This window comes from Callorhinus ursinus, unplaced genomic scaffold (genome assembly GCF_003265705.2).
Source record: "Callorhinus ursinus isolate GAN/ISIS: 27379988/994484 unplaced genomic scaffold, GSC_fseal_2.0 scaffold32, whole genome shotgun sequence".
In the NCBI taxonomy this organism is placed as follows: Eukaryota; Metazoa; Chordata; class Mammalia; order Carnivora; family Otariidae; genus Callorhinus; species Callorhinus ursinus.
In genome coordinates, this window is record NW_027397094.1 from 16,018,993 (window position 1) to 16,033,584 (window position 14,592).

Genomic DNA, 14,592 nt, shown 5'->3' on the forward strand with positions numbered 1-14,592 from the left:
GAGGGTTCTAGAGGGGAGGGGGGTGGGGGGATGGGTTAGTCTGGTGATGGGTATTAAAGAGGGCACATTCTGCGTGGAGCACTGGGTGTTATGCACAAACAATGAATCATGGAACACTGCATCAAAAACTAATGATGTAATGTATGGTGATTAACATAACAATAAAAAATTAAATGAAAAAAAGATACTATAAAAGTTCTTGCTGGAGGTGTCAGAAAAAAAGGCTGAAGGAGCATTTTCTCTAGGGCAACTGAACCACATTAGAGTGAAGATTCTCTTTCTCTCTCTCTCTCTCAATAGAGATTCATATATATCTTTGTGAACCTATATATAGATACATGCATGTATGATCATATTCATTCATTCAATGAATATTTATGGAATACCTATTTGGGATCAGCCAGTGTTCTGGTCTCCCGGAAGGAATAAAAAGATAAATACAAACACAGTCTTGTCCTTGAGCTCACAGTCTGAAGAGTAGACTGATAATCAAGGACACAGGTTTATTTAAGACCCAAGGCAGGGGTGAGGTAATTGAAGGTGCTCCAGTAATTCGAGGGGAGATAGTGTGACTTCAGGACAAGGCTTCACAAGGATGGTAGCTGAGCTGAGTCTCGAAGAATGAGCAAGAGGTGGTCACGGTGGGGCATGTACAAAATCATAGAATTCAGAAACATTCACAGCATGTAGATGACTTCTAATGCTTCAGTGTGTGTGGATTCTAGGTCTTGGTGATGGCTAGTCAAATTCTGGGCTACTGAGAAGCAGGGCAGAAGCTGGACTGGAAAAGCTTTGAATGTCATGCTAAGTAATCAGCATGGATCTTACCCTGAAGATGCTGAGAGCCACTGGACATGACACAATATTTCCGTCTGTGGCACTGTGGAGGGTGAGTGACAGGGAATAATACTAGAATCAGGAACACCAGCAAGGAGACCACTGCAATAATCCAGGTTAGAAACTCTGAAGGGCACCCGGGTGGCTCAGTTGGCTGAGCATCTGACTCGTGATTTCAGCTCAGGTCACGATCCCAGGGTTGTAAGATCGAGCCCCACATTGGGCTCCATGCTGAGCATGGAGCCTGCTTAAGATTCTCTCTCTCTCCCTCTGCCCCTTCCCCAACACTTGTGCCTGTGCCACACTCTCTCTCTCTCTCTAAAAAAAAAAAAAGAAAGAAAGAAACTCTGAGTGACATGAGTGAGCAAAGTGAGTGGGAATGAGATAAGTTTAGACAGTAGGATCAACAATGAAATTGGTGGTAAAGCAAAAGGAGGGGCCACGTATGTCTCAGAGTTCCTACCTAGATAACTGGGTCAATGACATAAGTCACTGAGATCAGGGATATAGGAGAAGGGGTTGATTGGGGAGAAGGACAGCAAATCTAATAAATAGTTTTTTTTTTTAATTTTTTTATTGTTATGTTAATCACCATATATTACATCATTAGTTTTTGATGCAGTGTTCCATGATTCATTGTTTGTTCATAACACCCAGTGCACCATGCAAAACGTGCCCTCCTCAATACCCATCACCAGGCTAACCCATCCCCCCACCCCCCTACCCTCTAGAACCCTCAGTTTTTCAGAGTCCATCATCTCTCATGGTTCGTCTCCCCCTCTGACATACTCCCCTTTTCTTCCTCTCCTGTTATCTTCTTCTTTTCCTTTTTTCTTAAAATATGTTGCGTTTCTAATAAATAGTTTTAAGATAAATTTAGTAAAGGCAAGGATAAAAATATAGTAAATTTTTTAGGATAAGATAAAACGATAAAGAGATAGTAAACTCAGTCAAAGTCAGGGAGATGTTCAATAAAAGCCGAATGGTAGACTGGAACTCTGGATAGGGATCAGGGCTAGGGACATAAATTTGAGGAAAATGAGTATGTTAATGGTACCCGAAGCATGGGAGTATTTGAGATCACCCAGAAAGAGAATATATAAAGTAAGAAGACAGGATAGGGTAGAACAGAAGACAGAGGAACATCCGTATCAAGGAGACGGGGAGAGGAAAAGTTGCTGACAAGCGGTTGAGAAGAACGGCCACCAAGGTAGCGAGAAGACCGGGAAAGGGTGAGTCATGAAAGCCTACGAGGGAGAGAGTCTTAGGAACGAATTTGATTGATTAGAAATTCCAGACCATGCAATGATACAGAGAAAAATAAGAATTGAAAAATGCCCTTTAAATCTAACCTGAGTGAGAATGGGTGATACCGTGTTCATCGTGTCCCATGAGAAACTCAGCCAAGATCATAACTAAAGCGTCGATCTCCACTCGAATCCCATGCAGGCTAAAGACACCATCATTGAAAAGCCTTTGCCAGCTCAGGCTTAGGCAGCTCAGCGAACTAGTTCCAAGTCAGGACCCACGCCAGACCGCCAGCCCTGTGTCCGGGCTCAGCACCCATCTGCTGGGGGTTCTGCATGAGCCCCTTGACCTTTCCTGGGCCAAGTACAAATATAAATACAGATGACAATGCTGTCGATCTCCATACAGATACAGATACAAAATAGTTCTACCTCCTAGAATTGTCCTGAGGATTAAAAGTCCACTGCAGGAAGACTAGATAAGCAAAATGTGGTCCATCCTCACAATGAAATAGTAATGAAATGAAACAGTACTCAGCCTTCCAAAGGAAGAAAATTCTGACCCATGACACAACATGAATGAAACTTGAGGCCATTTTGCTCAGTGAAATAAGGACAAATATTGTGTGATTCCACTTACATGAGATCCCTAGAAGAGTCAAATTCAGAGAGACAGAAAATAGAAAGGTGGTGGCCTGGGGCTGGGGGCAGGTTGGGGAGTGGAGAGCTCATGTTTAGTAAGGACACAGTCTTGGTTTGGGAAGATGACAAGAGTTCTACAGATGGACGGTGGTGACGGTGGCACAACGATGTGGATGAACTTATGTTTCTGACCTGTACGTTTAAAAATGGTGGAAATGGTAACTTGTATGTTACATATACTTTATCACAATAAGAATGAAAAGAAGTAGTTAATTTCTAAAGCACTTGGTCACTGTTATACAAATGTCGTTAAATAAATAGACACACAATACATTGGCAGATGCTGACAATGACCCAAGACGGGAGTGAAGGACAAGAAAGAACCCCAAAGAACAAAAGAAAGAGAGAATCCAGTAGAAAGTCATGTTGGGAAGGACCCCATGTGAGAAAAGGAGAGGAAATGAGGTGATACCTCAATGTCAGATGAAAAAATGAATAGAAACAGGGAGGTGCAATCCAACTGCTCTTTAAGAAGCTCAGTAAAAGTTCACTCAACAAATGTTGATAAGGAAGCACCTGCCAGGGGCCAGGCACTCGGCTACGTGCTACCAGCAAACTGCAGGGCGAGAATATGAGAAAATAATTGGCATCACTGTTAAGACAGGCTGTAGGGAGGCACGAAGAGAGACTGAATGAATGATGCCATGAACACTTAATAGGAGTGAGCCAGACAATCAATCTTGTGACTATCGGGGCTCACTGGAAGTTGGAAATAAAATATAATTGCTGTAAGCCATGTTTATACCTAAGTAGAAGCAGGCCTGAACTATGATTAGGCTGATAGCATGCGTCACAAACATGTTCCCTTGCAAGCCTTTATCCGGAAGAGAGGCAACAAGCAGGTGGATGGGAGCAGTGGTCCGCAGACTTTTCAGACATGCCAGCACCTGGGATCCACCGCAGAGAGCCTGACTTGGTCGGTGTGGCCGGAAGCTGGACATTTAGAAACCCTCCAGGTGATTCAAGCATGCAGCCAGGACTGCGAGTCACTGCATTAGAAAGAGCAGTTGTGCCCTACATGCCACCAATCCCGGGGGACCCCTGAGTAGCAGAAACAGCAAAGGTTGGTCAGGAGCTGGGAGGGAGGGTCGGGAGGAGGGTGTGTTTCCAGGCCTTCAGTAGGGGCCACCTGCAGGCTCACCGAGCGGCTCCTGACAAGAGCAAACCCACCCCACCACTGAGAGCGTTGGCTTCCCAGGGGAAGCTCAGCACCCAGACCCTTGGGGAGGGCCTCTCCCCGTCAATGAGCAGAAATGGCTTCTTATGGGAGCATGACCCACACCAGTCGCTCACTCTGGAAGGAACCCCCCCCCACCTGCCCAGCCAACCAAAGGGTGCTCCCCAGGAAAAAGCAGCTGAGGGTCTCCCTAGCTAAGCCACTCCCCGCTCTTCACCATGTGGGAGCCAGGAGAGGAAAGTGGGGGCGATCCCAAGTACTCACGGCTGAGTGGCCCTGAGGCGCACTGCGGCTTGGGCCTGTGCGTGCAGGTGGCCCAGGAGGCTGCAGAGGGCCGGCTGCCTGGAAGGAAGCTGGAAGTGCAAGCTGCTCTTCTCTTTCTCCAGTTCTTCCAATCTGTGTCTCAGTGCCTCAGCTGGAAACCCAAAACGTGAGAGGGAGGAGTCAAGGTCGATGAAACTCAAAATAGGGAACCCAGCGTCCGAGAGCCCCACCCCCAACCATTGTCCATCTTAATGACCTAACGCAACAGCCCCTGCATTCATGGCCAGCAACTTCATCTCTCAGTCGGTGCTTTGAAGAATCTTCTTTTTAATGACGGCAGTCTCCCTGCGTTTTGTTCTTCCTTGTATCAGAATGTCCAACTTATGTATTTATATCACGATCACCCCATAGGAGGACACATATTAATTATTTTTAAAACCATGGTCTTCGCTTGGGAGAAAACTTACTAATTTTGATGAGTTTCATGTCTTCAACTGAAAAATGTCAGTGCCCAAGCTTGGACTTTAAGGACATTTCCTTAGAAACTGCCCATCATTATAATTATTAAAGCCATAAAAGCGATGTTCCAATTCTATGTTACAGATGACCATATATCCACCTCTGTTATAAAGTAGGGGTCCTATTATTTTTTTAATGACCTTTAGTTTCCCTAGGACAAGGTACAAATACAGAATCACTGTAAAACACTTTTTCTCTAAAAAAGTAAACTTTGGAGATTGGAATCCCTCAAATAAGAACTTACCTTCATAACCAAACACCTAAAGGATGGGAAAGTCTCCCATAAAGCCATTTTTGCAGAAATATAAGGACTGGATTTAAAAATACCAACCATCAGATCTTCCCTCCTGGTGGTCTGTGCCAGGTGAGGGGGCAGAAACTTCAATGGGCTCCACCCTTGGATAGTAGATGGGCCCCAGGGTCCCAGGCAGCCACCCTGGCATGAGCACCTACGGCTTACCCTGGCATGCAATGCAAACGTTATCCTCTGTGTGCGCCATGGTTAGAAAATGTCTGTATGTTTCCGTGCCCTACAGGCCATTTTCCAAGTAAACCATGGTGACTAACATAACATAATTAAAAAAAAAGTTATAAAAAATATATATAAGACCCAATTTTAAATTAAAACACTGTTTCCAACAAGCTTGTTTTTTTAAAAAGATTTATTTATTTATTTGAGAGGGAGAGAGGGCACATGAGAGAAGGAGGGGGGAGCAGAGGGAGAGAGAAAGAGAGAAAGAATCTCAAGCAGACTCCTTGCTGAACGCAGAGCCGGACGCAGGGCTCGATCTCAGGACCCTGAGATCATGCCCTGAGCTGAAATCAAGAGTCAGATGCTTAACCGCCTGAGCCACCAGGCGCCCCAAGAAGCTTATTATTTTTAAAATGCTTTGGACAAAACTTTTTGTTGTATACCAGCAGAGGTCAACGCTAATCACAGCGCACCCCTCGACACGACACTTGTCTCCTGCTGGCCCCCTCGCAAGGTACACACCTGGGTGGAGGAAAGGCAGGCCTCAGGTGTGGTGGGCAGCAAACATCCTCTCCATTAACTTGCCATATTCATTGGTACCAACAGCCAGGAACTGCCAAGAGAATTTGCCAAGGATTCATTCTAACGGCACCAGAAAGGTTCATTTACTGACTTCAAGACCAAGTCACAGATAAGGGCCAAGGGCTCTCAGTCTGAGCCACCTTCTTCAAAGCGACAGCTGGCGCTAATCCAGACACCACACCTACAACACACAGTACAGTCTGGCCTGGCAGTTCTTCCAGAATAAGGCCAAAACACACCTATTCCCTAACACCGGGCTTCAAACATTTTTTTAAAAAATTTTATTTTATTTCATTTTAATTATTTTTTTCAATTTTAATTAATCAATTAATTTTATTACTTGGTTATTTACTTAATCTGTGCTATATAAAATCAAAACTGCCGTGAAAAGCAGTAAGTGTCTTGCGTTACATGCTTTAGAATGACATCTTCATGCTGCCGTAACATGGTGGTGAAGCTGTGTCGAGACACTATTATGCAGGAATGAGGACAAAGCCCGCGTCTACAGCTCCGCCCTGCCGTTCCTAGCTGACCTTCCAGCTACTTAACCTTCCTACATTTCAGTTTGTTAATCTGTGGATTCAGGGCTAATAATAATATCTACGTCCCAAGGTTTCCTGAGGATTAAATGAGATCATCTATGGCAAAGCATTTAGTGCCGGGCCCACACCTAGCACGTGTCCAAAGGGTTGGCTATTGTTAGCAGTGCCATGAGGTCGTGGCCTTGGGATGTTGGCAAGGCCGCTAGACACCAGCCTGACCTCCCTCTGCTCCCAGCCGGATTCTCCCACTGCCCAGTGAAAAGCCCTCGGATACTGCAAGTCCATCAAGCCAAACCAAACCCCGGAAATGGTAAATTGGCTGCCGAACACCACACTCACAATGAGTTTCAAAGGCAAATATAAATTATCCCAGTAAATATTTGTGACTCGCTGTGCTCTGCATTGCCATTCACCTTTGAAAGGGTGACATCAAAAGTTATTCCTATATTATGACTGGAAAGGTGCATCAGAACAGTCACCACGCATTCAAGAGCTTATTGTCCCCAAACTCTAAATGGCTACCTACCCCGGCTTTTCAAATGGCTATCAGCTACCTGGGGTTCCACCTCACATGCTGGCATCACCTCTGCCCAGCATGAGGGTGCTTTCTACTCATTCCCCCAAAGTCTACCCCTATTCACTAATTCGATATTGCAGGCAGAGGGAGATCCCAGCCAGGGCAAAGGCCCTGAGGCAGCAAGCAAAGGGGAGAGGGGGCTGGGGTAGGCTTGATCGTCACTAAGGACCGTCTGTTGACCTGGAGGGAGAGGGGAGCCCCTGGAGGGTTTTGAGCAGTGGAGTGACACAACAGACTCTTGTCTAACAGGATAAGCCAGGGACTCCCCTGGGAAGAGACCATCGAGAGCAGAAGGCCCGAGACCAGTGGCATGATCCTTGCAGTTCCCTGGACCTACAAGGGAAACAGGATGGTGGGAGGTGCCAGGGTTTTGGATATTCTCTGACAGATGGGACACCAGGAATGGAAGAAGACAGAGGTCCAAGTGACCCAGTGTTTGTGGCCCGAACAACCAGGACAAGGTGGCTGTGAGCTGAGCTGGGGAATCTGCTGTTCCTTCTGCCAGAAACACCCTTCCCCACAGCGGCCCAGGCAAGCCCTGTTCCCCACTTAGATCTCAGCACCCTCAGGAGGGCTCCCTGGTCTCCATGCCGCCTCAGCACACCCAGACTTCTACCCACATGAGAGCCTCACACTTGCTTCCCCTCGTGTGGGGCCTCCTGTGTCCATGAGAGAAGGACCGTGTCACCATGCTTGTCACTGTGCAAACCACATGGGACCGCTGCCTGGCTCAGAGTGAGCAGACATCAAAAAGTGTCTGGCTAAACTCAAGTTAGGTCCCCTCATGGTGTTTCTTTTGGGTGAGTTTTCTTGAGCCACTTTACATCGTTTTCATTAGCCATTAAATGAGCATAAAGATGAAAAACTCATCACATCTAAAATGAAATCCACAGACTACCTTGCAAGATTTTACTCTACCTGCCTCAGGCGCTGAGCAGGTCCCCGCCGGCCAGGCCTATGGCTTTGGGTTCTTGGACCCGTCACCTCCCATGCCTTCACATCCTGCTGGCGTCCGCCACACTCCTGCCTCCTTCCCCATTTCTACCGCTTCCAGCCAGGCCACATCATCCTCACTTCTGCAGGACCAGTCACCTCCCTGCCTAAAAACCCGCATTCCTCCAGGGGCCAGCAGAGCACCCTGTCTGGCGCTCAGCCATGTACAAGCCAATGGATGAGTGAACGGACCAAGGAATGCAGAGACACTGGCTGTGTCCCCGGAACCGTGCCGAGCACGTCTTCGTCGGCTCAGGCTGCTGGAACAGAGTACCACACACTGGGCGCTTACCCGGTAAACATTTGTTTCTCACACTATGGGGGCTGGAAGCTGAGATCACAGAGCCAGCATGGCCGTGTTCTGGGGAGAGCCCGCCTTCAGGTGGCAGATGGCCAACTTCTTGCTAGGTCCTCATGGGACAAATAGAGGGTGAGCTGGTTTCTTCTTATAAGGGCACGAATCCCACTCATGGCAGCTCCACTCTCATGACCTAATCATTTGCCGACCTCCTAACACCATCCCATTGGGATTAGTCTTCAACATATGGCTTTGGGGGGGCACAAACATTCAGTCCACGCACGCCTCAAAGGGAGAAGAGGGAGAAGCTTCAGCCAGAGTGGCCCACTTTCTCCATTAATATGGGTGGCGTGGAAAAATGTTTCCTCTGGGGGAAAGGAGTGTTTGGAAATGTTTGAAAATAGTATTTTTCACCTCCTAAATGCCATGCTTATTTATTATTTCATGTATTCACTCAATTAACAAACACTTCTGATAGCTCAATATTCCTAGGCTGTAGGGCTACAAAGATGAGCAAGACACACTCCTGGTTCTTAAGGAACTCAGTGACTGGGGACAGGGGTGAGAAATATAAACAGGTCTTTTCTTATCTTCCTGTGCAGAAAAGGTGGCAGGAACCTGCCCCATTGGTAGAAGGGGGCCGTAAAGGAGCACAAAGGTGGTGTGCCCACCAGCACCCAGGGTGCAGGGGGCCAAGGGGCCCCGGGAAGCCACACAGAGGCAGGCAGTGGTATGCTTGGTAGGGTGCCCAGCCGTACCTGAGGACGAGGGACACTGAAGGGAAAGGGGGAGCAGGGGGGAGACCACCAGGAGCACAGGAGATAGGTTACACTAAGAAAGAAATAAACTGATGGAACAAATAAGTAAATATATGGAGGATGGAAAGAGCCAGGTTCTTAGCACTGGAGAATATACTTAAAATGATGGAAAGGAGTAAGGGCAGAAAGCACTGGCTATGTTGTATTGGAATTGGAAGTACTCGTATGATCTAATGGTTTTTTTAATACAGATACTCACAGATAGAGATGGAAAGAGTTATAGATGTGTGTGTTTGCAGCTACATATATTTTCTGTCTCTACCCACCAAGAAAGCCTAGAAGCAATGATCCCCAGTAGCAACGAGCATACTGAGCACACAGGTCCTGATTTCCGAACACCAAGCGCACAGATCTGATTTCCAAACACCATCCTCTGTGAAAGGAATCAGAGCCCTTTGGAGAAATGGCTGATTGTAGGCCTGAGGGCCAGACTCTGAATATCTTGTACAGAAAATTAAGATGTGCTCAAGGACTGATGGAGACATGTCCATAGAATACAAGAGTCTATAAAATATAAGGGGCTCCCATAGGTGCAATCTGGGATCATTTGAAAATCAAATAAGTAATACTATTAATTAAGTATAACCCACTGAATAGAATAGGAACCCATACATCCATGCTAATAAAATGCGAACTAATAAAAAGGAACAGAGGGAGGTGGGCGGGGGATGCGTTAAATGGAATTATGGGGATTAAGGAAGGCACTTGTGATGAGCACTGGGTGTTGTATGTAAGTGTGGATCACTAAATTCTACTCCTGAAACCAATATTACACTATATGTTAACTGACTAGAATTTAAATAAAAATTTGAAGAAAAAAAAAGGAATGGAGGTTTGGTGAGGTTCAGTGTAATCTTAGAATATCTCCCCAGAAGATACTAATCCATTTCCAAAGGACAAATGGTAATTTTGTGGTGGAGAGACTGGGAAAGCACCAATACAACCAGATGGTCAAGGCTACCATCAGCAGCGGTGGCATGACGGGTCTACCTTGTGTGACACTGAGCGAGATACACCAAGAGGTACACAGTTTCATTTCCATGACATTCTTGTCAGGGCTGCATGACCTGAAGCTCGTCATGAGGAGACATCAGTGGACCCAGGTTGAAGGTCATCTGACAAAATGAAAGGTCTGCACTCCTTACAACTTCCAAGGACAGAAAAGACTTGAGTGTTGAGAATCATTCCAAATAGGAGGAAACTAAAGAGACATAACTGCATGCAATGTGTGAACCTTTCCTGAACCAGAAAGAAGAAAGGAACAATGGTGGCATCGTTGGTGAAATGCGCATGGGGTCTGTAGACCAGATAAGAGCAGTGTGTTAGTGTTGCCGGTCAGTGGCCTGTGGTTGTCCTTGTTTGGGGAAATAGCCAAGCGGGTATGCAGGGCTGATAGGCATTATGTCTGCAGCTTACTCTCAGTGGTTAGAAAGAGGAGAGTGATAATGGCTATGTAGTATCCAGTTGGGGAATCAGAGCGAGGGAGATATCGGACTTCTTTGTACCAGACTCACAACTTTTCTATACGTGGAAAATTATTTTAATATTTTTAAATTTGTATTTTTAATAATTTTTTAATTTTTTAAATATTTTTTTTAATTTTTATTTATTTGACGGAGAGAGAGAGACAGCGAGAGAGGGAACACAAGCGGGGGGGTGGGAGAGGGAGAAGCAGGCTTCCCGCTGACCAGGGAGCCCGATGTGGGACTTGATCCCAGGATCCTGGGGTCATGACCTGAGCCGAAGGCAGACCCTTAACGACTGAGTCACCCAGGTGCCCCTTAAATATTTATTTTTAAATTATTATTTAAAAAATATAGGGGTGCCTGGATGGCTCAATTGGTTCGGTGTCTGACTCTTGGTTTTGGCTTGGGTCATGGTCTCAGGGTCGTGAGATCGAGCCCTGCGTCGGGCTCCGCATCAGCAGGGAGTCCGCTTAAGATTCTCTCTCTTCCTCTACTTCTGCCCCTCCCCAGCTCATGTGCTCTCTCTCTCTCTCTCTCAAAAATCAGTCAATCTTTATTAAAATATGTACAGATAAATAGATAACCACAGCATTATTAAATGCTGTATTTGTGACTATTACATCCCTTTATTTATATGAATCCTGCTGTGTGTTTAAGAAAATCTCTCCTATCATTCTATCTGGCCCACTGGTTGAGGAAACATAACTCACTTTCCTGGTTTTTTCGTTCTTTTAAACCTCTGCAAGCTTTCTGTAGACACTGTTCATCTGATTTCAGTTTGTAGCTCAGGATTTAAAGCCAGAATTGTAGAGAGTGCTGCACACCGCAGGTGCTGAATAAATGTGGTCCAGTGACCATCTGACTGATAGAAGAGCAATAATAGAAATTTTGGTGGCATCTTGTAAATACAGCTGAATAGTAAAAACAAACAAACTCAAAGTTAACCACAGAAGACATTATCAAATGCTAAGCAAAATGATACATTAAATAATAGGTCCTAATTGATACAATGTATTTAATTTATGGATCTAACATGCCTTACTTGTAGGACCTCTGCAATAAAAATGCTAAGCATCATCTCATTCCATTTTGGACCAAGTAAATGCATTTTTTTAAAGATTTTATTTTGTTATTTGAGACAGAGAGAGAGAGAGAACACAAGAGGGGTTAGGGTGAGAGGGAGAAGCAGACTCCCCGCCAAGCAGGGAGCCCAATATGGGACTCGATCCCAGGACTCCGGGATCATGACCTGAGCCAAAGGCAGTCGCCCCACCAACTGAGCCACCCAGGCGCCCTAAATGCATTTTTTGATGCCACTACAACATATTTATTAATGTTTAATTGAGGGTCAGTGTTCATCTGTCTTTCTTAGCATATCAGTACTAAATGCCTGTTACTTTGAGGCTATAATTTGGAAACAGAATGAAAGAAAAGTACTTTCTACATCTATGAATAAGTAAGCAAATAAGCATTCACAGAGCAGCAAGAAATCTTCACACATAAAGACATCCTGCTAAACAGATTCAACTTCTGCTGCCCTGCTCCGTCTGAGGGATGACAGAATATATGGTGTGAGCCATATTCTTGGCTGTGTGGACATTCTGCATTCTGAGGAGGCTCTTCAAAGCAAAGAAGCAATCAGTGTCTTCATAAGTCATTTTCTTTGGCTTTTACATAATGGCCAAGAAATGCTATTCATTGAGAGTCGAATATTCTAATATTTCCACATTACCATACACATCCTGTGCAGATGACCAGCTTACAAAGGATTCGACTGTAATAAAACGTATTTCAGACTAACCTGAGCACAACCGAGCCAGTCTCTGACATTTCACGACGCTGGACTTCGTCGGATTCATTATCATAAAAATCAGCCATTGTTGGGGCACTGAAGATGTCAGGCATAATCACTTTCACGCATCTGTTGCACGCCGCGCACTATGTATACATTATTTCTGAGCCTCAAAGCAACTTGTAGAGCAGGAATACAAATGCAGAAACTAAATTGCAGAGAACTGAAGTAAGGTGCCCAAGGCCTCAGAATGAGTGAGCAGCAAAATCAGAATCTGAACTTCGATCTTGTGTGTGCCAAACTCTGGGCTTTTTCTGTTATATTTCCCAGGAGCCATCCTTGAAGCAGTACCTGCTCCTAGAGCTTCCCTAGTCACCCGGGGGCCTTGCCTGTCTATTCATCTGTCTGGGTTCCTGGAGACCAGGGGCCCCACAGAGCAGGACCTGAGCCTCATTCATCTCTGCCTCGCCAATATCTGGAGTTCAGTGCTAGGCACACAACAGGTGCTGGGTAAATGCTGAGTAAATAAATGACTGTGTCTACTTAGATGAGGAATAGTGGAGACATAGAAGAACAGCAACCATCTTATGAGCACTGCTATGTACCAAGCACCAATCGTTTCATCCTCGCCATGATGTCATGAGGGAGACAGGGTTGCTCCCACTTAGCAGATCAAAAGACTGAGGCTCGTGGAAAGTTCACGAAATTTTTCTATTAGTCACATAGCTCTGTAGATCCAGAAATAAAGCCAACATCTGCTGACTCCAAAACCTGTGTTCTTAACCGCTGTGTCCTTTGGGCCAGATCACATCCTATAGTGTGCACCATACCCTGAAATACATGATCAGTCATTACCAAAATGGGTTAATCACTTAGGCAATTACTAACTCACTTAGCAATCAGATGCACGATACGGCTGCAAACGATTCTGTCAACTCATTGGCCGCTTCATCCTCCTCTTTCTCACAGGAAGCTGTCAGTAGCTAAAACAAACGAACACACTGGCAAAAGAGGAAAGGAGCCTCAGATCCAATTTAAGGGACATGGTTAAATAAATAAGTGCCTATCGACTCAGGGAATGGTATGTAGCAAGTCAAAAATCAGTTAGAAAAACTATGGGGAAATACTTTCACATTACAAGAGAAAAACAAAATACAAAATCATATGTAGATATGATCTGTACTTTTACTATTACCAATATGTTTAAAAAAAAAAGTTGGGCGGGACTAAGAGTCTTGCCCATCAGTCAGTGTGACTGTGGGTGACTTTTTTTTTTTAAGATTTTATTTATTTATCTGACAGAGAGAGACACAGCGAGAGAGGGAACACAAGCAGGGGGAGTGGGAGAGGGAGAAGCAGGCTTCCCGCGGAGCAGGGAGCCCAGGACCCTGGGATCATGACCTGAGCCGAAGGCAGATGCTTAAAGACTCAGCCACCCAGGCGCCCATGTGGGTGACTTTCTTTCAATTTCTTTTCTTACAAAATCAGCTGTAAGATCTTGAGGTATTTATTATTTAGAAAAGTGCTACATTTTTTAAGTAGCCTACAGCTTCCCTATTCTACCCTTTGATTTCTGTGTAAAAATAGAGATTTGGTTTCTCAAATTCTTAATGCTAAACTGCTTAAGGTAAGCCTGGTTTCCCTGGGTCATTGATCTTTTCGGTATACACCAAAGAGGATTTCTAGAAATGTTGTATTTTAAGCCAACCAATGTGAGGAAGGAAGGCTGAGAAATCACGTTGGCTGTGGGATAAAAGGAAAAGCAAACATTTGGGGGAGATAGAAAAATTTTGGAAGACAAGCAATAATTTAACTGCGGATACTTACCTACTCAGTAAGAACAAGGTGACAGGCTAAGTGATTAGCCTGTCACCTTGTTCTTAATACATACTTGTTGATTTGCTCTGAAATATGTCAGTCAAATATTTGTTTTGAAGCATCTCTTCTTCCCCAGCAAGAATTTACTAAGCAAAATAAAGTGTGCGTGATTGATACAACAAAAGTAATCAAAGTTCCGGGTCTGGGGTGTGTCATACGATCAGCAGGCTGAGTGTGTACGTATAAGTGAGTGTGTATGAGTGTGCACACACTCACTGTCAACAGGCTTGAAAACAAGGCTTAAATTGCAGTATTCACACACATCAGAAAACACACAAAATTCCTCAGGATCATGAGTTTCTGAAAGGATGGCTAGTTATGGATCACTCCAAAATACTCTCTGCCTCAACTCCTAAAACTAAAATCATAGAAAATGTTTCTTTCCTTCATCACCAAATGTCCTAGGGAAGTAACTGACCAACTGAATT

At 45.0% G+C, this 14,592-nt stretch overlaps 1 protein-coding gene across 5 annotated transcripts in view; it reads right to left on the reverse strand.

Moving 5' to 3' along the window:
• Positions 1 to 14,592, reverse strand: part of DISC1 (DISC1 scaffold protein) — a 393,175-nt gene that overhangs the window by 290,258 nt on the left and 88,325 nt on the right. For all 5 annotated transcript variants that reach the window (XR_012374326.1, XM_073879054.1, XM_073879052.1 and 2 more), the window contains one exon: positions 4,228 to 4,378. Coding sequence is in view for 4 of the 5 variants with exons in the window: in XM_073879054.1 (XP_073735155.1) it covers positions 4,228 to 4,378 (151 nt within the window). In the remaining variant the exon portion in view is untranslated. The remainder of the gene's footprint in view (positions 1 to 4,227; positions 4,379 to 14,592) is intronic.